Genomic DNA, 26,633 nt, shown 5'->3' with positions numbered 1-26,633 from the left:
ACCAAAGGTGTTGCCTTCTCAGAGGGTGAGGTCCTTTGCTTCACTGCACAGCAGTGGACCTCCTGGGATTGTTTTTGTTAGAATTGTGGGAAGTCAGGGGGCTTCAGATTTTTGAGAAATCCCATGTCTCCACCATCCTGTGCCGGCTAGCGCCATTTTTGAATTGCTGTCGGCCAGCACGGACCCAGCAATACTCTGCTCCGCTGTGGTGGTAGCTGTGATCACGCGGAGTCTGCTTGGGGTGTATTTCAGCACTCAAAGCTGGACAATTTCGGCTTTGGAGACCACCTGTCACGTCGTTAAACGGGAGCAGCGGGAGATTCAGCAGTGGTGGAAGCAGGATGGGAGCGTGGAGGAAGAGAAAGCGAAGCAGTTGGTACTAGAGGACCGGTTCCTGGATCAGCTACACACTATGCAGTGCTATTTCTGGGCTCTGGAGACCAACGTGGCTTGGTGTGAAAGGATTGTTCTGCGGACCTGGGATGACCAGCACTGGCAAGAGAATTTCAGGATGTTTTTTTTTAAGTGATGTGTTGAACTGACTGCAGAGTTGCAGAGGCACCATACCAATCTGTGCTCCCCCATACCTGGGTCACCATTGTCATCTGGAAGCTAGCCACTCCAGAGTGCCACCAGTTTGTGGCCAACCAGTTTGGTTTGGGGAGATAGACTGTTGGGGCCACTGTCATAGGGGTGTGTCATGCCTTGGAAAAGATACTGTTGCACCAGGTTATAAAGCTGGGTAATGCTCAGAAAATTATTGAGGTTTTGCACCGGTGGGGTTCCCAACTATATTAGGCACGTGGGTTCCATCAGTTGCCCCCTGTACTAGGGCACAGAAAGGGGAATTTCCGCAATGGTGTTCCAAGGGCCGGCTGACCGCCGTGGCAGGTTTACCAACATAAATGTAGGGTGGCCAGGAAGGGGCTGTGGTGATACAGCTGAGCTCTGAGAGATCCTATTTGCATTAATGGAGAAAGGATATTTATCCACAGGAACCCTATGGACATTAATGGTGGTGAGGTTTCTTTGGTTATACCCTGGCTTATCCTCTGCTTCCCTGGTTAACGACGCCATTTGTAGGCCTCTTGGACAAAAGGAAGGAATTTGCAGAATGGAAGTGGAGAGCGCAGTTGGCCCGTGGAAAGGGAGATGGCGCTGTTTGTGGAATAGGTTCAAAAGCCGCTGAAAAAAGCTGCGCTGCCCATTTATAGCAGCACATTGCATTCTGCGCAATATTGGTTGGACTAAGGGAGAAACCCTGCAAGATGAGTGGGAGTCCGAGGTGCAGACACTTGCTCGGCACTTTGAGCAGCCACCAAAAATAGAAAATGGAAACACCCAGGGGATGTTATTAGGGATGCCTGTCGCTCTCAAGTCTCATGCCTGAAAATGTGCAGCTGCATCCAGCTGTTAGGGAGGTGTTTGGGTCGATGGTGAGCTGTGTGGTGTAGCGTATGGGTGTTGGAAGTGGGACCCTGCCTGTGACTTTTCCCCTTCATATGAAGGGGCTTTTGGCTTCAGAGCAGCGATGAGTTATAATGGATGAATTTTAAACTGGTTTCATTCAGAGCCAACCAACCGTAATATAACCCATCAAAATAAAGTTTTTAATTGAACCAGTATTCAAACAACTGTTACTTGAAAATACACTTAACAAATCAAGCTGCCAACTGTGGAAAAAACATTAAAAATAGTGCAGCCAAAACCGAAAGTGCAGGGTATGGCAGAACAGCTCAGGGGGGTTAGAGTCAGAGGCAAGTGTACGCCTTCGCTTTTCCTCTTCTTGTCTGCAGGGCTTCTGGGGTGGAGAGTCACCTGCCAGTTAGCAGAGCCAGGGGTCAAGCCAGAGTCAGAACCAAGAATTGAAATGAAGGGGCAGAGCTGAGGTCAGATGCCAAAGGTCAGATGCCAAAGGCCAAGTCAGGGTCATAAGTTGGAGGCTGGGGCCAGAGAAAGGTCTGGCCACTGAGGATTGGAGGCAAAGTGTAAGGGCAGGAGGAGGAACAAAGGCCGGGGTGAGGCAGGAGCCAGCAGGAATCAGGAACAGGTTTGGATGCAGGAAGCAGCCACAACAGGATACCACCTGGTTGCTTGGACCAACTTCCTGTGTCTTCTCCTGGCTTAAACAGCGTGGTTGGACCAATTGGTGGAGCCGGGCGATCCTCCAATCAGAGCTCCCGTGGGTGGTGCCTTGGCTGGGGCTATAGTCCTAGTCGTTTCTCAGCCCACCAGATATCAGTAGGCTTTGGGTGATGGCCAGGATGTAGCGGCTATCTTGAGACTCCTAAGCCTGGGTTCAAGACCAGGGACGTCACATAGTGGACATCTGCTTTGCAATGTCTACAAACAGGTCTTTATGCTGGTGGCAGGCCACAAGAGCTTACTACACCGATTACTTCTTCCCAGATGGCAGTGAGCTCCAGGATCTTAGCACGGCTCCAAGCAGCAGCACCAGGTGTGCTGTGGGGGTTGTGGAGTAGAATTGCTGTAGTGTCACAAGAATGCTGATACGCTTGAATCCAGGAGCAAATGGCCAAAATCTGGCTCCGTGCCAGCTTTTAAATGGGGGAAGGGTTTGTCCTGGGAACTTGACACCAAGGCAGGGGAGGGGACAGGATGTAAGCAGGTCAGTAATGGTTGACTGTAAAGCCATGTGGGATAGCTATTGGAGGCACGCAGTGATGCCAGCTGTTGCTTGCACACAAACAACAGTGCAAACTAATTCAGTTCTCCGCGAACTTGGTCCACTTCGCAAGAGGAGTCCAGATTTCAGGTGAAGTGCAGAGTTAATGCGCTGTGACGCATTGCATCATTGGTAGGCCTCATGTTTTAGAAGCGGATTAACTCTATTTGTATGGTTCAAAACCCCCATGTAGACAAGCCCTTAGTGTCTTGATAATGGTTGTGTAGTTACAGTTGAGTGATCAGTGCAGGTAGTTAAGTGAGGTAGTTCGCTCGATTCCATGTTATGGTGGCGCTGAAGAAAAAGAAGACGCTGAGAGATGTACTTTATGTACGTTAGGTGCCTGAAGTGCTTGGGACAGGGCATTCTCCTTCTGGATGTTCTGTCTGCTGGACTTTCACGCCCAGAGCTCCCGAGGAGAGGCAGAATGGATTGCAGGTGCTTCTCCTTAAGGGCCTCTTGAGGCTAAATCCACCCGGTTCTGGGCACAGGCTGGATCCAAGGTCCAAGAAGCCAGTCTTGCTGGTGATTGCCACCAGCTGAGTGGATTTTCTGAGCCCTGTTCTCAAACACTGCTAAAAATAAGGGCAAAACATTTCTACCAGCTAGAAGAAAAACAGTGGGGTTCCCTTTAAATGAAAGTGGGAAGTGGATATCTATGTCAGACCCTGAAGAGGAGACACAATGGAATATGAACGCGTTTTTTTTGGCAAGGAGGAAGGATATTTCCTGCTTTTGATTTCTTTTTTTATCCATACGTCTCCAAGTTTATATAAATCTTACAATAACAATTGGGTTAATGAGATTTCTGAGTCTGACGGAGTTGTCTTTTTACTCTTCATTGAATTAATGACTGTTAAGTGCATTCTGAGCTGTGCCCTTTTAATGTATCAGGAAACTCCTACACTTTTGCTGCCCAACAAAAAGCTTTCCTTTATTATTATTTTTAAAGGCACAGTGAACTTTTTGTGGTTGCTTTGAGAATAAAGGGCCAGATTTTCAGACATTTGTCCATTGAAGTAACTGACCTATGCCAATTTATACCACCTGAAGATCTGGTCCAGAGTGTTTTATGATTGTTCTGTATTCAACTGACCTGCCATATATATATATATATAGGTTTTAAAAAAAGGAGACTCACAGCCAGTCACTTTCCATTAGAAGAGGCATCACTGTTGTCAGAGGCATCATTCCTGAATTTTATTTTGATCAGGTTTTAAACAAAGAGGTTTCTGAAGTCCGCAATGGTATCAGAAAGTACTGACAACGATAAAACCACTTCCTGCTTTCATCTGGTGGCCTGGGTTTGATGGCACCGGTTCTTTGCCGGTAGGGACAGAGTCTCTTGCCTGCACTGGTGTTGCTTGGACGTAATTAAGGGCTGCAGAGGAGAGGAATTTAGGGTTTCATCCAGTGTCTGTTGAAATCGATGGAAAGATTCCTATCCATTTCAGTGGTGCTGGAGCAAGTTCCACAGTTAATTCTGTTGATGTATGGGCGAGAACATAATCCATCTCCCTCTCCCCCCGCAGTGATGGCTCACAAAGCCTGATGGGAGTAAAAAGTTGTAAAATTGTACCTTTATTTTAAAAAAAATGAAGTTGGGAGATATGACTCTGAATGCACACGGAGCAGAACTGCGGAGGTGTCATTGTCATGTATTCACTTTTAAACACTAGAACCATGTGTCAAGTGGTGCTTAGGGCCTGCTGCTTGGGGCTGGATTTTATTTTGATCACAGCTGATTTTGATGGACTGTGGATTTTTGACCAGGAGTGTTGATGATCAGATTGTTTGTTGTGCTATGAAATTACAAGGAAAAAATTGCAGAGCAGTGGTTTACAAGCTGCACAATTTATTTTTGTGTGTAGTGATTTGTCACTAGAAAGTAAACAGTCCATAAACTGCAGGCCTAGTTAAACGCGAAGTCATCATGAAAATGAAGGAAGAAGGCCCAGTTCCTTCCATCTATAAATGTACTGTGGTTTTGTTGAATGTCCTAACATTTTCATCACCAGAGTGGTGCTGGAAATGTTAGAACTGTAACATGATGCAAAACACGTTCTCCTTTTGATTATGCAACGTTGCCAATGCTTACGATTTTTATTGCCAGTCTTGTGATATTTGGTGTTTTCTGTTGAAACCTCAGGTACTGGACTCAAGAGACTGCATGTGAATCTCAGATCTCATTTTTTAAAGAATTGCGTTTCTAGCCTTCTTAGATATGGAGGTAGTTAGATAATACGAAGCAAGTGCAGCTTAAAGGCTTAGAAATCAGAAGGCAATTGAAAAGAACTCCCAAAATATATTTTGTAAAAAATCTCTTGATTTGTATCTTATGATTTTTTGGGTGCCTGACTCCTGATTTTTGAATGCTTGCAATTGGTAATACTGATTGTTAAACAGAAGAGATGGGGTTAAGCTGTAAAGTCTGGAACTGGATTCAGGTCAGATCTCAAACTTTCCCAGTGTTTGTGGTAGTTTAATATTTTTGTTTCCAGTTTGGGGCGTTACAGAGATAGTCCTGACTTGTGATGTTTGGATTACCTGAATCTGAACTTTCCCAAAATCTAGGATGGGAGGTGTGGATGTTTGCAGCCTTTTGCCATAACATGGAGGGCGAAAACATTGATGTTAATGGGGTCAGGATTTCACCAGGAAATTTCAGTGGCATTTGGAGTCTCTTTTGCAAAGGTTTTGAGGTTTATTGGGGGGGGGGGCTTTAACTTCTCTTCAAGAACTACAACATGCATCTGCTAGAACATAGGACAAGCTTCTGCCCTGGCTGCAACTCCGTGGGGTGTAAGTTAGGACAAAGTCTGGCCCGTGCTACTCCACAGACAGAGATGGCCTCGGCTTCCTCTATCTGCTGGGTCATGCACACAACAGCAGATTGAAAAGAAAGCTGGCTGCAAATACATTGATTCTCTAGTGCTATATCTTAAATTTCTACGTTATTATTTATTTGTTTTGAGCTTGCAGCTAAAAGCCCCAGTTAGGGGTCTGTACACACATACAATGAGTTTGAGACAGGGAATGTCTCAAACAGCTGTTAACCTTTTATTTTTCCTTTATTAAAAAACCCAAAACGCACCAACAACATGAAGGGTCATAATATGCTTGCATCTGACAACTTTTCCTTTCTTTTTCCTAGAACTATTCATTGTCTTATACGAGGCAGACCCCGGAGTGCAAAGACCCAGACTCTGAATTCTTTGAAGAAAACATTAATAAATGTTGCAGCAAATGTCCTCCAGGTAATGGATTTAGGTTATTTATGACTATTACTGTGTAAGGCTAAATTCATCTGATTTCTGGATAAATGTGGTGCGCCTGTATCATTGAGAGAGCCAGAGGAGCCGCCGATTTTTGCTGCTTTAATATACTCCCAGCCGTAAGACCTTGTATTGTTGATCCTGGGACTGTAAGACACATTTACTGCAGGGCCTGGAGCCAGTTGCCTGAATTACTTCTGGCCAGGGTTTACCAAAGGGTTCACCCAGTTGGCTGAACCTTTGAATGAGTCTGGCGCCAAAGTGTTATCTTGCATGATTTGGATCCCATGCCAGCTGCAGGGTGGCAGATTCAGCTGTTTCCTGGTGAGGCGTGGGGTTTCTTGGGAATTTGCTAGGTTCTTAAAAGTGAACAGATGCAGTTTCACCTGCCAATTTTTTGAGCATAATCTTTTTATTAAAATATTTGTAAAAATGTATTTTCATACAAGGAAAATAACATATAAAACTAATTAAACCACCAGCACTGAATCCTTGCCCCCAATTTAACATTATTAGCCAATGTCAGCCCGAGTACAGTAATAGCAAATACACTGTTAATCCCTGCGTGGGGTACAATTTAGTATTTGCACAATATTATTAGGTACAATCTAGCTCTGGGTAGATTCAGTTATTCTATAATTGTTCATTATGGAGTTAGATGCCTTTTTTCTATGAAGCATCTAGTGCTGACCACTTTCAAAGACAGACCACATGGACCACTGATCTGATTTGCAATGGCTTTTCCTATTGTTCCCAATTACGCCTACTAAGAAATGAGGCAAGTTACTAATGTCAAGCCAGGCCTACACTTATACTCCAATGATATTTTGTAGTGACATCTTCTTGGTAAGTATTTATTGAGCTTTTGGTTGCAGGTGAAGACATTTTAGTTGCTGGTTGTTGTAATTGCCCACCAAGTATTTTGATCATATAGAGATAAAGCCCCGAGAGAGCTCAGAACTTTGGGTACGCTGTCGTCAAAGAGACGAACCATCAGAGTTATTCTTACTCCCCTGGCATTTACCTCACAACATGCTGAGCAAATGTTCTTTGTCTCTCTAAGTGCAAAGTTCCTGTCGCAGAGATTTGGATGATTAAGCAGGAAACGAGCATGTGCTGAAGCAGCCTAAGTGGCTCGAATTGACCAAAAATGTCAAGACTTAACGTCTGGGTTTCCTGTGTTAGAAATGCAATGGAGGAAAAATGTCATGATTCATAATTAAACCTTCACACTCTGGCAGTAAATAGCGATCAAGCTCCAGTGGCACCTTCTCCCCTTTATTATAATATTTCACAATAACAAGCCCAGGATTTGGGGCAATGCATAGGAAACTGAAAGTCTCTGTAGTTGTCGATATTTGTGAAGTTGAACGGAAGGGTTTTTCATGTTGATTTATTTAAAAAAAAAAAAGCCCAGATTTTTAAAGGTATTAACTCATTTTTGCCGTCAGCATTGCACAGCCTAAGTGATTTAGGAGCCTATGCCACATTTTTTTCCCTTGAATCGTCAATGAGATTTAGGCTCCTAAATCAGTAAGGCGTTACAGTGCTGAGCGCAGTGGTGCCTAAATGCCTTTTAAAAATCGGGGCCTAAGAACCTAAATCATTAACAGGATACATGGAGCCAAATTAGAAATTGTAGATAAAATATATTTGAAAACCAAATATTTGGAAATCATTTCCTGTGTTACTTAACTGCCAGGGTCTGGCTTCATGGTTCCCTGTGACTCCAGTACATCACTAATCCCTAAAATGGAGATTCTCAAAGGAGGGGCCAAAACTAGCTATGAAGGCTTTCTTGGCGGGGCCTCATTTTTCCTCTCATTGAGCAAGCATGTCCTCCAGCGTGTTCCTGTATGCCGTGCTCCTATACCAGATATGGACTGGCTACAGAGCCTCCCTGTGAGTGATACACACCAGAGGTGTTCAGTATAAAATCCTTCAGTGCTCTGTCTGTATGGCTGAGTTTAGCTGAAATAAGGTACAGTAGAGCCTCAAACTGACCCGTCAACCACATCCCTCGTATGGAACCAGAAGTACGCAATCAGGCAGCCGCAGAGAGGACAAAGCAAATACAGACTGTTAGACCGTGTTAATACAGACAGTGTTAAACGTAAATTACTAAAAAAATAAAGGGAGAGTTTGAGAGATTTGACAAGGTAAGGAAACGTTCTGTGCTTGTTTCATTTAAATTAAGATGGTTAAAAGCAGCATTTTCCTTCTGCATAAACAACGAGGAGGCCTTGTGGCACCTTAGAGACTAACACATTTATTTGGGCATAAGCTTTTGTGGGCTAGAACCTGCTTCATCAGATGCATGGAGTGAAAAATAAAGTTTCAAAGCTGTATTAAGTCAATGCTGAGTCTTACCACCTCCATTCTTGAGGTGCTGGTACCGCTGAAGTTCTACTGTATGCCACACACAACACCACCTAGTGGCTAACTAGTATAATACAATTTAGCATTTCATTTCATCTCCCTTTAAGTTCTACATTCCTACCATTTTACAAAATTTACTCTATCCCACTGGTTTTGAAGTTCAATATGGAACAATCTGTTAAGTGTCTCTGAGTTGTGTTGGTTTTCTAATTACATGTCCTGAATGCATAGCAACTTCGTCATCTGGCGATTCATTAGCTGCAATGACTGCTGTGGTCTGTTTCGAATCCTTGAGTCGTCTTGTTCTGCATCTGCCATCTGTAGAGTTGGCTCTGTTGATTGTTCTTTCTGAGGAACAGACTGTAGATGTCAACAGTTTCTGTTGAACTCTCCACTGTCAGTCTTGATTACATATGATCTGACCTGATTTTTTTCTTTTTTCTTTTCGACAGCTGGAGTTGTCCATTTCCCCCTGCTCCCTTTCTTCCCCCCCAGATTGAGAGGAACGTGGTTACCAGGTTCTAGACTTGGCAGTTCTCTAATGAGTGACATCTGTTGTAAAAGTGTTTGCAAGCTCTCTTAGCCTTTTGTATCCAATTTCGCTACCTCTTCACGTCTGGCCCCTTTGGAGATAGATTCTTTCCCAAAGTTGGAACAGTAGTTTTGAGCTGTTTTCCCATCAGGAGTTGTGCTGGACTATATGCAGTAGCAGCTCTTGGTGTTGATCTGTAGCTCAGAAAAGGAAGGAATGAATCTTCCCGCTGTAGGATTTTATTGGCTGTCTGTACAGCTCTCTCAGCCTCTCCGTTTGCTTGTGGGTAATGTGGGCTACTAGTAATATGATCAAAATCATATTTTGTTTGGAATGACTCACATTCTGCTGCAATGAATTGTGATCCGTTTCCCATGACGAGTTGTTCTGGAATACTGAAGTGAGCAAAAGGGCACTTTAGTTTTCTCAGCAACACTGCAACATGTTATATCTTTCAAGTACGTTATTTCTATTGGAAAAATAGTCCACGATGACCAGGTAATGATGTCCTCTGAATTTGCATAAATCTGCAGCTAGTCTCTTCCAAGATCTCTCTAGTAGAGGTGTTGTTATTAAAGGTTCTTTGTGTTGTGTTGTGTTGGTGTGTTAGTTCTGCAATGTTTGCAGGCACATATTTCATTCTTTGTCCTTGCTGATGCCCAGCCACAATACCCTCTGGTTGGCTGTTCACAGTATTTAGTTAATCCTTAATGTCCTTCGTGGATGAGGTTTAGGATTTCTCCTTTCATTTAGTTTAGAATTACGATGCAATTGCCTTTATTCATGTGTCCATTTGACTTGCTTAATTGTCTGCGCACTGCAAAGTAGTCTCTTGTCATTTCCTTAGCATCCTTTAGATACTTGGGCGAGCCAGCTCCAGTGTAACTTAGAACTTCCTAGACTTACATGTCTGCCAAGGTTGCTTTTTGTAGCTGGTGTAGTCCTTTTCTGACACTGGTCTGTATGCGTTCACAGCTTCCATGTACACCGTTACAGCATCTTTGAACTCACGGGTAGTTGAGTGCAAAGCTGCGCTCCGTGACAGAGTTCTGCAACGACCAGATTTTGCCCCAGAACTTATTAGCAATTGGGTTAAATCTCATTAACCTTATTGATAGACGTTAGCATCTTAAGGGTGCTTGATCCAGGACTTTTCCACTGATGAGGGTTACAGCAGTTTATGGTGTGTCGTCAGTGTAAACGAATCCAATCCACACAGATAGCTGTAAAAGTCCATACGTTTGCCAGGCACTCCTTTTCAATCGGTGCATATTCTTTTTCTGCTTCTGTAAGTGTGCAAGAGTAAAATGCAATTGGCTTCCACTCAGAGCTGTGATGTGGCAACAATACTGCACCTAAGCCATTGCTGCCTGCATTGGCACTGACCCCGATTGTGGGTTTGTACACGTCATAGTACTTGAGAACTGGAGCTGTTGAGATCATTTCTCTAGTTGAAGGCAATGTCTTGATTTCCCTTTTTCCCCCCTCAGAACCAAGATGTGTTGGACTTTAACAGTTCATTCCGTGGTTTTGTCACTGTAGAAAGCTCTTGCAGGTTTTGACTAAGGTAATTTACCACGCCCAGTACATGTTTCTGTTCTGGTATATTCACTGGTGCATTCAGTTCTTGAATTGCTTTTACTTTCTCAGGGCTAGGAGTGATTCCATCTTTGTTTGTCTGTCCCAAAAACTTCATTTAGGGTAGGTGGAAAACGCACATTTCCATGTTTCATTTGTGTCTAGACTGACTTATTAGCCCTTAGGACTTTGTTGATGGTTTCATTGTATTCTTCCATCGAAGAGCCATACGTCAAAATATCATCCATGAAAACTACAACTCCATTTGTGTTCATTAACAGTTCTGCCATCTTTCTTTGGAAAATTTCAGGTGCACTGGTAATCCCCAAAAGTAATCTTTTGAAAGCAAAATCTCCCAAAGGGTATGATAAATGTAGTTGGTTTAGCACTTTCTATGGCTAAAGGGATTTGCCAGAATCCGCTCAAGGCATCCAGCTTGGAGAATATTGTAGCTCCTTTCACTTTGGAGAGGAAGACATCCAATGTTGCGAGGATATGTTGTTCTCTCACAACTGCTTCATTAAGTCTTTTCAGTTCCACACAGATTTGTATTCTCCCATTTTTCTTTATAACTGGTACCACTGGGGCACACCTTGCTGTTGGCTCAGAGATTGTCTCCATTATGCCAATCTGCTGCATTCTCGTTAACTCAGTTTCCACTTTAGGAAGTAATGGGCTAGGAATCCTGTGAGGTGTATGTACACTGTATGGTTCAGCATTGTCTTTTAAGGTTATTTTTACTGGATCTCCTTTCAGAAGTCCAGTATCACCAAATATTCCATCCAGTTCTTCCACCTCTCTCACATGGCTGCCATGTTGTGGCTGAGACGGCTGTTGGTCCAGGGCCGGCTCCAGGCACCCGCTTAACAAGCAGGTGCTTGGGGCGCCACGTCCAGATATTCGGCGGCAATTCGGCGAAGGGTCCCTCACTCCGGCTCGGAGTGAAGGACCTCCCGCCGAATTGCCGCCGCAGATCGCGATTGCGGCTTTTTTTTTTTTTTTAATTTATTTGGCGGGCGGGGGGGCTGCTTGGGGCGGCAAAAACCCTGGAGCCGGCCCTGTGTTGGTCTGTGATCCTTTTGATCACACGCACTCTGAATACAAAGCTTTTGTCTTTGGCTTAAATTCTTTGCTAAATCAGTGCTTTCATATTTGTAAGGTGCTTTGAGATCCTTGAAAAGTACCAAATATTTGTATTACACAGCATAGATCATCAAACTCTGCCCTTGAGTAAATGTTTGCAACTCCTACTTAAATCAATGGGACTTGAGTATATTCATCTGTGGATCTGTGGTAATTCTAAGATACTTATCAGCTTGGTATCCAAGTGCCATAAAAAATAAGAAGTATCTTAGGTCAGAGTTTGGTGCAATATTTAGGAACAAGAGGATGAGGAGTTGAGGTTGCTGTGGCATTTCTTCGCTTGTATCCTTTAATGTCTCAGTCTCACCATTATTTTAACATCTATGTTGTGGTTATCAAAACTTCTTCATGTTTCTTTTAATCAACGAGCAAACAGGATGACGATGAAGGGAAATCGGTGCCACAGCTATGAACGAAACTTACAAGATGCAATTCCTACTGAGTCATTCCAAGCAGACATTTTCATTGTTTATTTTGCAGGTTACCGTGTGCTTCAAAGCTGCAGTAGCGGTGCTGACACAGAATGTGCACCATGCGAGAGAAATACGTATACAGCAGTCTGGAACAGAGCTCGGCGCTGTCTTGCCTGCTCACCCCGCTGCAATACCGGTATGCCGAAGTGATTGCCTGGGATGCTTATCCCTTTGCCAGCTCTGTTTTGTTTTAGGAATGCTGAGAATGAGAAGATAGATCTAAATGATACTCTAGAGGTGACACTCACCTCTGTGTTGAGAGCTTACACAAAGGTGCCTGTGCACCGCTTAAGTCTCACTTCAGCTCTGTTGTGAAGGCAGCAGTGGTGCATAGGCTTTGCATTGGGCATCTGCTCAGAGGTGAAGTTCATTCTAGATGAATAGCACAATCCAGAAGGAATGTATTGCCTGAAAATGGTACTAGTGGTCTGCTCCTAGGCCGGTCTGGTCTCCGAGGGAGAGCCCTGGTGCTGCACTAGGATCATCTGAGCAGAGCCTCGGGGCCCCTCCTGAACAGCACTGTGACCCCCAATGCGGCAGGTTGCAAGGCCCCTCACTCAGTTTTGCGCCCCCCCCCCCCCCACTCCTGCCCCGGCTGCCCAACAGCAGTGCTGAGGAGGAGCAGCACTACCCACTCAGGTTTGGCTCCACGGCCCCTCCATCATGATGGGCGGGGCCAAAACGGAGCGAGTGGCATTGCCACCTGGTGCACAGGGGCCGCAGTGCTGATCAGGAGGGGCTGTGTGGGCCTTGGGGCAGCTGGCGCTTCTCCTCCTTGCTGCTGCTGTGAGGCCAGCTCCTACACCAGGGCTCCTCCCCGGGGGCCTGCCCAGCCTCATCCCACTTCCAGCAACTGCTGAGCCCTCAGGACTCGCTCAATGACAATCTCAAGACTGCTACAACTATGGGGAGCGGTGGTGAGGTCCCGTGCAGGGGAGCCCAGCCAGGAGAGGGGCAGTGGGGAGCCCTGACGAGGGTTGGGGGAGGACATGAGGGGGTTCAGCTGTGTGTACTATGTGAAAAATGTCTGGGCGGCCCCTTCAAAGCACCATATTAAATAGTATATTTTCCTCTCTCCGTGAGGTATATTTTCAGCTGTTCTGGGTCCTGTCCTCTCTTTGTATTGAAAACTGGGTAATCAGAGGCACAAGAGCTTAGATTTATGGCTGCAGTTCAACTGTGGGGATCCACATCTAAGTGCAAATTTTGCAAATGCAAATTGTGCCTGTACGAGAGAGGTCACTCTTCAGAAAATGTGCACACAACGGCAAAACTCATCACAAAATCTCTTCCTTCGAAGAGGAATATAAGCTTGCTAGTCACCTGCTGCAAAATAATTGACCTTCACTTGCATTATGTACTAACAGTAGTGAGGACTGTCACTTTAATTCTTCCTTATATCATCACAACTTGCTTTATTGTTTTTGGAATTAGGATTCGTGCAGACTCATGAATGCACAAGGACCCAAGACAGAATCTGCAGCTGCTCAGCCAACACCTACTGTGCTTCAAAACAAAGTCACGGTCGCTGCCTGTTGTGTAAAGCACACAAGACATGTAGAAAAGGCTATGGCGTTTCCAAACCAGGTAAATTAAGTTTGAATGAGCAGTTTCCATGTACAAAGAATTATTGGATGAAGCACGAGTATTTTTGCTACTTGTCTGCCCATAAAAATAATTGCTGATCCACCCTGCACACTATACATTACAGAAATATTTTCCTCCGATCGCCTAAATTACTTTCTTAGGTATTTCTAGTGCACCCATCATAACTGTGTCTATGCACCAAATACAGCATTAAGAGTCACAATAGAGTTGTCTGGGTGGAGGAAGGATATATGGTCCCCTCTTCTCACAGTTGCGTGTTTCAGTAAAGCTCTCCCTATCTCTCTCCACTCTTTGCTTTATTATTTTGCTCTGTTTTGCGATTTGCTCCATATGTGTCACTCATAGAACCATAGAACTGGAAGGGACTTCGAGAGGTCATCTAGCCCAGTCCCCTGCACTCAAGGCAGGACTAAGTATTATCTAGACCATCACTACAGGTGTTTGTCTAACTTGCTCTTAAAAATCTCCAATGATGGAGATTCCACCACCTCCCCAGGCAATTTATTCCAGTGCTTAACCATCCTGACAGTTAGGAAGTTTTTCCTAATGTCCAACCTAAACCTCCCTCACTGCAATTTAAGCCCATTGCTTCTTGTCCTATCCTCAGAGGTTAAGAAAAACAATTTTTCTCCCTCCTCCTTGTAACAACCTTTTATCATGTCCCCTCTCAGTCGTCTTCTCCACACTAAACAAACCCAATTTTTTCAATCTTCCCTCATAGGTCATGTTTTCTAGACCTTTAATCATTTTTGTTGGTGTTCTCTGGACTTTCGCCAATTTGTCCACACCCTTCCCGAAATGTGGCACCCAGAACTGGACACAATACTCCAGTTGAGGCCTAATCAGCATGGAGTAGAGCGGAAGAATTACTTCTCGTGTCTTGCTTACAACACTCCTGCTAATACATCCCAGAATGATGTTCACTTTTTTTGCAACAGCGTTACACTGTTGACTCATATTTAGCTTGTGGTCCACTATGACCCCCAGATCCCTTTCCTCAGTACTCCTTCCTAGGCAGTCGTTTCCCATTTTGTACGTGTGCAACTGATTGTTCCTTCCTAAGTGGAGTATTTTGCATTTGTCCTTATTGAATTTCATCCTGTTTAGTTCAGACCATTTCTCCAGTTTGTCCAGATCATTTTGAATTTTAATCCTATCCTCCAAAGCATTTGCAACCCCTCCCAGCTTAATATTATCCACAGACTTTGTAAGTGTACTCTCTATGCCATTCTCTAAGTCACTGATGAAGATATTGAACAGAACCTGACCCAGAACTGATCCCTGCGGGACCCCACTTGTTATGCCCTTCCAGCATGACTGTGAACCACTGATAACTACTCTCTGGGAATGGTTTTCCAATCAGTTTTGCACCCACCTTATAGTAGCTCCATCTAGGTTGCATTTCCCTAGTTTGTTTATGAGAAGGTCACGCGAGACAGTATCAAAAGTTTTACTAAAGTCAAGATTTACCATGTCTACCTCTTCCCTCCTCCCCTCCCCCACAAGGCTTGTTACCCTGTCAAAGAAAGCTATTAGGTTGGTTTGACACAGTTTGTTTTTGACAAATCCATGCTCACTGTTACTTATCACCTTATTATCTTCTAGATGTTTCCAAATTGATTGCCTAATTATTTGCTCCATTATCTTTCCAGTTACAGAACTGAAGCTGACTGGTCTGTAATTCCCATGGTTGTCCTTATTTCCATTTTTATAGATGGGCACTATATTTGCCCTTTTCCAGTCTTCTGGAATCTCTTCTGTCTTCCATGACTTTTCAAAGATAATTGCTAATGGCTCAGATATCTCCTCAGTCAGCTCCTTGAGTATTCTAGGATTTCATCAGGCCCTGGTGACTTGAAGACATCTATCTTGTCTAAGTAATTTTTAACTTGTTCTTTCCCTGTTTTAGCCTTTTCTAAGCCTACCTCATTTTCACTGGCATTCACTGTTAGATGTCCAATCACCACCAACCTTCGTGGTGGAAACCGAAACCTTTCCACATTTTCTGTTATTTTCCCCCCTCCTCCCTCCCATGAGTAACGGGCCTACCCTGTCCTTGGTCTTCCTCTTGCTTCTAATGTATTTGTAGAATGTTTTCTTGTTACTCTTTGTCTCTAGCTAGTTTGATCTCATTTTGTGCCTTGGCCTTTCTAATTTTGTCCCTACGTACTTGTGTTATTTGTTTATATTCATCCTTTGTAATTTGACTTAGTTTCCACTTTTTGTAGGACTCTTTTTTGATGTTTAGATCATTGAAGGTCTCCTGGTTGAGCCAGGCTGGTCTCTTGCCATAGTTCCTAACTTTTCTACACAGTGGGATAGTTTGCTCTTGTGCCCTTAATAATGTCTCCTTGAAAAACTGCCATCTGTCTTCTATTGTTTTTCCCCTTAGACTTGCTTCCCATGGGACCTTATCTACCAACTCCCTGAGTTTGCTAAAGTCTGCCTGTTAGCATTAGGCCTGTATGCTGCTCAAATCCCATTATGATCTCAAAACAGGGTGTAGGGTTGATTTAGGTGAAGAATAAATCTTGTGGTGGCCCACTGCACAGTGTACACGAGTGAATTTCACCCTGCTATAGATGGTTCTGCATTTTCCTAGGATCCTATGACAGTGTAGCTGTCTCAAGATGGCTTAAAAATCTCAGAACAGGTGGATTTATTTCTGAAATTCTGTTTTCAGTGGGAGTTCTTCCTGAGTCAGGATGGAGTAAAAATGACAATATTGTAGTTTCCACACAGGTATCATGTCACCCATCAGTAAAATGTAGCCACATCTTGGGTGGAAGATGGCAGTCACAACTGTTACTACATTTATTTATAAAGTACATATTACCATGGGTATCTGCAAAGCAACGCTACCCTGTGGTTCAGGACAAAAAGTGAAGAATACCTAATACGATAAAAAATTCAGGGGAAATTTTAGATGAGTCAACTGTAATTACTAAGGAGAAGTCATGTGGCCAGGACTCTGGGGCTAACACACTTATCTTGTCAAAGCTTCCAGGGGATCTTTAATGAACCCAACCTGAGAGATGGCACATCCAGCAGCACAATGCCCCTAAAACCATATTGAATATTTTAATATTCTTTTAGGGCGAAATTCATCCCTGTGTAGAGGGCCAGCTCAAGGCCTATGAATGACTTAAGTCCTGTTTTTTGAATGATTAAGTGATATGTGAGCCTTGTGCGGTCTCTGCACAGGGAAGAAATTTCAGTCTTAATGATTGAAATGTTAATGTTTCTAGAATGGCGACATTCATTATTTTTAAGAGTGACTTGCACTATAGTGCCTTCCGTGTCGGCTGCTGTGGGCTGTATTGTTTTAAGTGGCATTGAAGTGGGACTGTGGGATGTAGTACATGACTCTTAAACTGTACGTTCCCCAGCAGCTTCATACTGCAGAGCTTTTGTTTCATTCTGTAACCTTCCTTCCTCAGGCCGGGCAGTGGACAGGGCTGTGGTTATGATCCTGTCTCTACTTGTGAAATATGCGTTCTCCAAACACTGTTTGGATTGCATCAAGGTTTAGATGGTATTTTAAATTTTGTGCCTATGTTCATTGGCCCCAGAATGGTGGTGAATATACTGATGTGAAGAAAAAGCATCAGACCAAGAGGCTGCTGGAGAGTGGGGACTAATTTTTTACGGTTGCCAACCGTTGCAGTCCTTACTCAAGTAAAACTCCATTGACTGGATTAGGAGTTTTGCCTGATTAAGGATTGGCAAAGACTGCAGGGTTTGGCTTTTAATGCCATGTTTTAACTGTTCCAGTTGATTCCAAGTAACCCTTTGAAAAAATACCGTAGCCCTCAAGGGCATAGAGATAACAGCCCAATTAATCTTTCCTTCTGTAACTGGGCAGCATGTGGGATGCTTGGCTGGGAGGCTGTCAAAGATAGCGCTTTGGTTTACTGTCTCCATAACATTTCCAGGATCTGTATGACTCACCTAAAACTTTATGATTCACTTGGCGTTTCTCAACAAGTGACTAACTGGCAACATTTGGAAATATTTGTTTAAAGGAACGAACATTACGAATACAGAGTGTTTCCCCTGCCCCCCCGGCACTTTTTCAGATGAAGAATCCTCAACTGCCTCCTGCAAACCGCACAGAGTGTAAGTTCCCGATTTGCCCTTTCTCATTTAACAAGACATCAGCCTGTAATTGTGTCCAGGGGTGGTTTTGTTTTTAAACCCTCCTCTTGTTTCTTGCAGCTGTCAATCAGTGTCTGTTGAAGGAAGCAACACAAGTGACACCGTCTGCGGTGACTCCGAGGTAGATGTTGCTGTCATAGCGACATCTCCTCACACCACCACACCCAGCACTGGCCAGCTTACAGCAGAAAGCTCCGTTTCTGGAACCAACGAAATAAAAACCAATGCCGTCCAGCAAGGCCTTTCTCCTGATGTGTCTCAGACCATTGGTGAGCTATTGATTAAGTTCACGTTTTTTCTGTTCAGGAAGTGAGGTGATGCATAGGTGTTTCTTTGCTGATCGCTTATGAAATCATTTGCAAATGCAAACTCCCAATGCTGACATTCCGTTGGAGGAGTTCAAAAGGGCTTGCTTAGACTGGTTTGTACCCCCCCCCCTCAAATATTTACCCAGCTCTAGTACACTGCAGCTCTCTTGTGACTTGGCAAATTTCCTCCGGGGCCCAGTGTCAGCTTATGTGCTGTGTCTCCTGAGAGATGCAGCCCAGGAGAAGCAAGTGCAAAGGTGTAATTCCTGGAGTCTGGGCTGCTGTAGGGGCCAAAATCGCCTCTGGCTTAACAAGCCTCCTGGGAGTCATTCTGATGTCTGGCAGTCTTACCCAGGCTGCCTATGAGCAGCTCAGACTCTCCATAGTATTGAACGTCGTGGGGATGCTCTCTCCTTCTCCTGGCATACCTTTTACGCTGAGGTCTTTGTGTGTATAAGGGGCAACATAGGGTTGCTTATGTCAGCCCTATGCTTCTCCTGCACCTGGGGAATTCTCCTCCTGGCCCACTGTGGCTCCCTGATGGGCGGTGTGTGGGCCAGAATCCATCCCTCACTTTTCAAAATTATGGGAAAGTCCAAATTAATGAGGCAAGTGAGATCAAAATAAGATCTTTTGTATCTATCAGCCAAAAACCAACGCTCACTGTTAAACTTAGATGCACAACTGATGTGTGTGATATTTAACTTTTATAGCAAAGGAGAACAAAAAAAATACATAAAAAATCGTGTTTTTACCAGTGCAGCTTAGATCTGTCCGCCAAATTATTTCTCTTGTTTTCTGTAGGTATAATAGTAGGATTGACGTTTCTAGTACTCATCGTAGTTGCAGGGGTTGCCTGTTGCATTGTTTCTAGAAAAAAAGGTAAGATTAGCGGAGTGAAAATAACACAGATGAAATTAAATGAATAATAAGCTTAGATATACAAATGCTAGTCTCCTAGCCACAATATTCAATATGTATTTGGGGTGAAATTCTTCCCTGCATGGAAGGCTGGCATGAGACCTGTGCACCGCTGAAGCCCCATATAATCCCTCGTATCTGGGACACAGGCCTGTAAGCCTCCAGTGTTCCCGTGAAATCAAGCACCTGTGCAACAAAAACTGCCATTGCAGTTTGTAAAGTATTTTGTACTGCATGATATAATTACACGACATTATTAATTGTTATTTTACTTAATTATTATGGCTATGATTTTGATTGTGATCAGCACTCTTTGTCCTTTCCGCTAGAGAATGCTGATTATTTAATTCAGTTGATTTTTTGAGAATCCCCTTTGTCTACTGCACCTGTCCCAGACTCTAGCCACATTGCAGAGTGAATATAAAGCAAATGTTGGATAACATTTTAAAACCGGGTACACGACCAGGTCTGCTCCATCCACAGATGATACAAGAACAAAATAAAATGCAGACCCCTTGCAGGCAGCATATCCCCGTTTAGTTAAAGTGCAGCTCTTTTGGAATTGATAGTATTTGGTGTTTTGTTTTTAATTTTAACTTTCTTTTCTCACTTGCAACCTGATTTGGTTCTTGTCCAATTGAAGCTCCAGATTTGGTGAGTATCCGTTCATTCCTTCTTCCCTGCTGCCCCTTTTCATTAATTAATGTTTTATACATTCATGCAAGATCAATATCTGTTAATATGATAAAAATGAATAGCTGAAAAATATAGCTGGAGAGATAAGGGGAGTGGGTTGCCCCCTGAACAAGTTAGAGCCTCAGATGCACCAGCTTGCAATAGCCTTGTGGTGGTCAGTATGCCAGTGGGATCACCAGGGGATCACTAAAGGTTTCTTGAGGGCCCCTAAGAACAGACCTAGGACATAAGGGGTCAGACCATCGCCTGGTGTAAATTATTGTGGCTCCATTGACGTCAGTGAAACTATGCCAATCGACAACCGCTGAGGATCTGACCCAACCAGTGAAATAAAGCTCCATGCTTTATTTCAAGCTACTATCTTCTTTTCTGGTTAAAAGTTTCACAAAATTTGACCTTTTGCCATTTTCTGTAACCGTCCCAACCCTTCTTGTGTCCTCAGAAGCAGCCTGACAAAAGGCCACGAGATACAGGAGCACAGAGCGCCAGCAGTCCTAAGCAGGAGGAGCAGCATCTCTTAGAAACTCCTGGGTCAAGCAGCAGCTCTTTGGACAACACAGCTTCAAGAATCAGTGTAATAAGTATTAAGAACACAGAAAAGAAAGAAACCGAGGGAACTCAGCAGAGACGTATGACCTCAGAAGGTTGTAATCATCACAGTGGAGCCAGACCCGGCTCTGCAAGCTCAGGTAAGAGTCTATCGAAAGGTGAACACCAGAGCCCTCTGGTATTTTATTATCATCATTTTTTAACAGAGAGAGTGCCACAAATGTAAATAGAATTTTAAGATACAAGACAAGCGGTGGGAGTGTATGGAGACGGTCGATGAGAAGGAGGGAGGAGTGACTGCTTGAAGAAATAGGATTGGGAGACTAGAGACGCCGGACGGGTGTGGACAGAATGTTGTGGGCTGTTGCTCCTTTGGCCTGAGCAGTTAGCCAATATCTGGGGCCCTTGCAGGTTTGTTTTTGTTAGGAAGAGAAATTGATGATATGAGTCAGCGTTTTCTTGGATGCAATCCTGTTTATTGAGGAAAAATGTACACAAAGTCCTGTCTCCCTGAACACACTAGGATCAAACGATAGGCAGTTTCCTTGTTCACCATTTTCAAGTCTGCCCCTTCAGCCATTTCCATGCCCAACAAGTTCTGTCCCTGTTCCCTCTCAGGGCCATGCTCACAGCCGCCTCCCTCATTGTCTGCCGGCTTTCTCCTAAAAACACCAACCCCCACCCCCACCCACCTTCAATCAATATTCTAGCAGGGAACCTCTCAGATCACATGGCTTAGCTAATCAGGCTTCGCCATGTGGCCTAGTGCCTTGGGTGGTAGCCTCCTATTGTTTCCAGCTATCACTACATAAAGGGACATGTAATTGCTCCTTCCATTTAGCCTGAAAGAAGGGGACCCATTAGCTTTTAACCATGTCCTTGGTTGTGTATATAGCAAAGTACGGCTTGTTGGCAGACGTTAACATCTTCCAGAAAAAACACAGGCAAAGGGGGCAGCATAACTGTAGGTATTAAACTGCTGAGAGTGGGAAAAGGAGACAAGGGGGCAATAAAGCAAGAAGACTGGGAAGAGTGTAGGGAATAAGATGGGGAGTAGGGGGGAAAATTCAACAAATATCCAGGGAGTCAAAAATGATCCAATGACTTTGAATGTTTTTTGTTGCCCCAATATCTTTACAGATTATATCCAAAGAATCAGTGTTAAAAGAACATTAAGGTTGCAAGGGCAAGCACTCAGCAGTTAGGAAATTCCAGAATTAAGGTTGCTTGTGCAGAATTAAGGTTTCCCTAACCTAATTATTGAAAACAGTGGAACTATTTTAGCTGAAATTTTCCCCAGAAATTCAGCCTGGGGCAGACACATGGCATGAAAATTTTAGTCCAAACAGTTAAAGCTTGGCAAAGCTATAAGCCACTGAAAACAGGACCTTCTAATGGAAAGTGTTTTGGTAACCTTGACTCTAGGGGTGTGTCTACAGCAAACAAACAGCCACGGCTGATCTGTGCCAGCCTGCTTGGGCTTAGGAACTGTTTAATTGCTATGTAGCTGTACAGGCTGGGGCTGCAGCCCAGGCTCTAGGACCCTGCAAGGTGGGAAGGTCCCAGAGCTCTGGTCGAGCCTGAACATCTGCACTGCAGTTAAGCAGACTCTTTGCCTTAGCCGTGCGAGTCTAATTCAACTGGCTTGGACCAGCCTCGGGTATTTAATTGCAGTGTAGACGTACCCTAGGTGGTGCTACCAACTCTGCCTATAGTAAGAGAAGGAAGGAGATTCAATCTACATAGTCTGTTTTAAAACTTACAATTTTTTCTTAAGTCATTAAACAGGATAAAGAATCTTATCCTGCTGTAGGTTTCACTCTTCCACTTTTAATTTGTTTTGTTTTCTGTTTGTTTCACAGAGCATTCTGCTAGTGGAGGAACGCAGGTGAACGTAACTTGTATTGTTAACCTGTGTAATTCAAACCACAACCCACAATTTCCGGAACCGACCACTTCAACCACCACGGATTATGAAAACGTTCCCTACTGCACTCCAACAGAGGAAGAAATTCCCCTTTCTAAAGAAGAAAACCCCTTGAAAAGAAAATCTGAAATTCAAATCTCAGTGGAAGCTGCAGATAGTTTACCTCCAAGCTTACTGTTTCCAGACGGAAAGCCATTTCCTCTGAGTGTTCAAGATGCAGGGATGAAAAATAGCTAAAGAAGATGACAGATCAGATATTGACCAATAAAACTCTAAGCAGCTTCTGATCTGCTAAAATAAACAATGGGTTAAGAATAGCATTCTTATGGAGACTTAAAATCTAAAATGTATAAAGAAATGGAGGGATGCAGAGCCCTTTAAAAATGTTTTAACCCTCTGATATGTAATGGCTTTAAAAGTTGAAGGAAGATCTTTGCAGAAGTCAGTGTTATTTTTAAAAGCGTTCTTTTTCTTTTCAATTTAGTAGTTTATCCATCAAATTGTCACGTGCTTCCTTCTGTCATGCCTTTACCACATATCGTGATCCTGGCCTAGAGGGATCTCCTCTGCAGCTGAAAAGGAAGTGTATTCAGTCTTCGTGCTTGTTCAGTCATTGACCTATCTGCTGAGTCTGCCTCCAGGATGCCATTTAGGGATAATGATGGGATTTTTGATTCTCACATCCCGTCGGCTAAGAACGGGACTAAGACCAGCATTCCATGAGAAATGAGTTAGTGACCAGCCATCCAATGCTATTGATTTAGTCTCATGTGGTTAGGGCAACAAATTATACCATTTCCTATCTGATCCACCCACCTCTCAAAATTTTCACTTTTTTTTAAGGGATGTATGCTTCAGATCTTTCCTTCTGTCCTTGATATTTTTTGCTGCTGTTTTCTCTCTTACCGTGGAGGCCTATCTGTTCTCTAAGATTTATGTGTATTAGAGGACATGAGCTTTTATACTAGATTACAACTCTTCTATTCAACAATAGCAAAAAAATGCACTTATTTTTGTGCCAGCTGTACATATTTAATATATTTTTTTTAAAAGAAAATATATTTTAAGTAGAACTTGTTACATTGAAGTAGGTAATTGTCAATCTAAGGGCTGTCATCTTTGTGCCATGGTTGATTTAATGCTGTTAGCTGGCTGACTCTTACGTCATTTCTTGAGGTCTGTCGGAGAGAACTGTGCGTGCCAAATATTTTCCTCTACATTTCAATTAATAACGGTGAAGACAAATACGTATCTCATCCTGGTTGACCCCAGGAAACGGTGAAAGGCTGAATGGAATGAAACCTCAGAACCACAAAATCAGCTGTTTATGATTGTATCGTTCTCTAGTAGCTGATCTGCAAGGAGATTGTACTCCCTACTGACAACTAATGGAGACTTTTCTTTAGCGCCGGTGGCAGAAGTCTGCGCTTTTGAAGCTCAAATTAACCAGCAACTGTGGTGTCTGCATTCAAACATAAATTTGTTACAAAGTGCCTGAGTCAGATTCCGGCTGAGTCAGATTCAGGTTAAGTCAGACTGGGGTCTGAATTCTGTCCTTATTAAAACACCTGCAAATCTTATTGGAGCTGCTCAAGAGTAACATAATGCAAAATTTATTCCAGAGGCTTTAGGCTGAAGAAGAATGCCTTTACGTAGCTTTCATTCAACAGCTGCTGAAGAGCAAGTATGCTTTACACTTTCACCTAAACTTTCAGGATTATCCTCTGTGGCTGTGGAGGTTAGAGGTGAAACATGCTGAACTGTATTTTAACTTGCATTTGAGAGTATGCTCTGAAATGACTTAGCATATGGAAACACTGAAATTAATCCAAAACCACAGAATTTATGCTTACATAGGACTTGATTGCACAGCAGACTGTTTCCAGCAATGTGCTGAACATCTGTATCTGTTGCTCATCACTTCCAAGAACTGGGTCTGTATTGAAACAGCAGCCCAAAGGAAAAATCAGGGGTTCAGCCATGGCGGTTAATTTTATGGGCTCTTCATATTATGGTGGCAGAAAAATCCTATGTATTCATGTAAATATTATCAAAGCAATTTTTTAACCTGTTCATAGCTGTGTATAAAAAAGTAAAACTGGTTTTATTTTTATAATTTATGTATGACTTGAACTCTCCTGTTCTGTTCTTTCTATTAAACAAAATGCCTTTACGTTTTCTTTGTTTTAAAAAAATTAAAAAACCTACTATTTGTTGATTTCATTTGCATCCCCTTAATTTCTGTATCCAAAACATTACTTTTGGCTCTTTTTATCATTATTGCCTAATTAAAGCAGGTTTGATCGAGTTCTTCGAGTGCTTGCTCATATCGATTCCAGTTAGGTGTGCGTGCGTGCCGTGTGCACGGCCTTTGGAGAATTTTTACCCTAGCAACACCCGGTGGGTCGGCTGTTGAGCCCCCTGGAGTGGCGCCTTCATGGCGCTCGATATATGCTGAGAGCAGGATCGGTGCTGCGGCTCGACCGACAGTGCCGATGGGTGTATTAGAGCCGGCTTGCCCCGGGACGGTGCCGCACGTTCAGGAACTGGTGCCTTGGAATGAGGCTGAGGGGATGCCAATGCTGTCATGGCAATAAGATCCCATGCAGCTGCAAAGGTATCCGGGGTGGACGGCAACTGGACCTCAATCATGCTCCGTGTCGGGGAGTCCAGAGGCACCGGACTTGACGGCTCTCCCCTCGGGGCTGGAGTCAACGGTGCCGAAGCCGTAGACTGTGCCCCTAGACGCTCCCCTGCGGGACGCGTCTCCATGGGGGGTTCCAGAGAGGCTGGTCTCTGAGGAGGTGGGCCACCCTTTTCCGGCTTCCGGTGCTGTTTCTGGCCAGGAGAATGGGAGCGGTGCCGGGCCAATAATGTCGGTTGCGGTGCCAGGGAGCGTCGGAGCTGTGGGTCTCGGTCAGAGTCCAACCGCGGTGCCACTCCAACCGCTGCCGCCGGGGCGCGCTGCACACTGAGGTGCTCAGTGCCAGATCTTGGCGCGCTGCAGGAGGCTGAGGACTAAGGGCCGCCTCCATGAGGAGCTGTTTTAAATGAAAGTCCCGCTCCTTCTTAGTCCGGGGACTAAACCCTTTGCAGATCCTGCACTTGCCTGAGGTGTCTGGGGGAGTCTCATTAAGCAGACAAGCGTCATGGGGGTTGCCCGTTGGCATGGGCTTAGAGCAGGAACCGCAGGGCTTAAATCCCAGAGCCTTGGGCATGAGCCCAAGAGAAAAATGGGGAAGGGGGGGGAACCCAACCCCACTAATACTAGTTATAACTATCAACAACTATAACTATTGATTGTAAACTATGCTAGGGAGAGTGGAGAGCAGCGAAGCAGGACTCCACCGTTCCAACGACCATCACGGGCCGTAAGAAGGAACTGAGGAGGTGCTGGGTTGGCTGGGGTATATATCGAGCGCCAGGAAGGCGCCACTCCAGGGAACTCCACAGCCGATCCACTGGGTGTTGCTAGGGTAAAAATTCTCTGATAGCCGTGCACGCGGTGCGCACACACCTAATTGGAATGGATATGAGCAACACATGTCGAAGAACAACAGTTACAAAGGTGAGTAACTGTTTTTTCAGTCTCATCTACCACTTTCTAAATGTTGGTACTAGTTTAAAATGAAGTAGGATGTAGTAAAAAGCCATTCATCTTGAATTTCAGAGAAGATGAGTGAAGCTGCGATCCTGCAATCTGTTCTGTGCCCTATTTCCACCCAAACTCCCATTGACTTCAGTGGTGGACGTGTGTAGCTGTGTGGAACTCATTGCAGGATGAGGGGCCTTAGTGATTATATCAAAAGATACAGTGTATGGAATGGTGTACAAATTCCCAATGTCCTGTACTGCATGTAAACAGGCCTATATAAATATTTATTACAGCCAACTCTTGATGACTGGCCTACAAAGAGGCTGCAAATCCTTATGCTACTGCCACCTCGTGGAGAATCTCCTATTGGAGAAGTCTGTGCTTTTACGGGTTGAAGAACCAGAATTCTATTTCCTGCTTCTCACAATGCTGATAAACAGAAAGTTGTCCCTATGTATATGGCCACAACAAATTGTTACAAAGGGTCACTGCCCCGTAAGACTGATTTACATGTAAGTTACTTAGGAGTGTCATAAAGAGTGACTTACTATATTTTATCTGAAATTGAAATTTTACAGGAGTTACCAGTTGTGCTATGGGTTACTCTTTTAAGATTCAGTCCTGCAAAGTGCTGAGCAATATGGCCTGATTCAGTAAAGTACATGTTTAACTATAGGCTCATGAGCAGTCGCATTGAAAGTAGTGGGAGTCTCTGTTGTCTTCAGCAGGCATTGAATAATGCCCTTAGTGTTTTGTTTGGGGGACGATGGAGGAAATATCCTTTCAAGACAAAGCCATGCTAAAG

The 26,633-nt window shown here is 44.0% G+C and overlaps 1 protein-coding gene across 1 annotated transcript in view; it reads left to right on the top strand.

The window, feature by feature from the left end:
• The window catches only part of TNFRSF1B (TNF receptor superfamily member 1B), a 36,534-nt gene extending 14,064 nt beyond the window's left edge, over positions 1-22,470 (top strand). Inside the window, exons 2-10 of the mRNA XM_065421455.1 lie at positions 5,841-5,943; positions 12,074-12,202; positions 13,501-13,653; positions 17,700-17,793; positions 17,893-18,101; positions 18,945-19,022; positions 19,705-19,715; positions 20,200-20,446; positions 22,169-22,470. Of these exons, the coding sequence (XP_065277527.1) occupies positions 5,841-5,943; positions 12,074-12,202; positions 13,501-13,653; positions 17,700-17,793; positions 17,893-18,101; positions 18,945-19,022; positions 19,705-19,715; positions 20,200-20,446; positions 22,169-22,470 (1,326 nt within the window). The remainder of the gene's footprint in view (positions 1-5,840; positions 5,944-12,073; positions 12,203-13,500; positions 13,654-17,699; positions 17,794-17,892; positions 18,102-18,944; positions 19,023-19,704; positions 19,716-20,199; positions 20,447-22,168) is intronic.
• Positions 22,471-26,633: the final 4,163 nt, after the last annotated feature.

This window comes from Emys orbicularis, chromosome 22 (assembly GCF_028017835.1).
Source record: "Emys orbicularis isolate rEmyOrb1 chromosome 22, rEmyOrb1.hap1, whole genome shotgun sequence".
NCBI lineage: Eukaryota > Metazoa > Chordata > Testudines > Emydidae > Emys > Emys orbicularis.
This window is presented reverse-complemented; position numbering and strand designations above follow the sequence as displayed.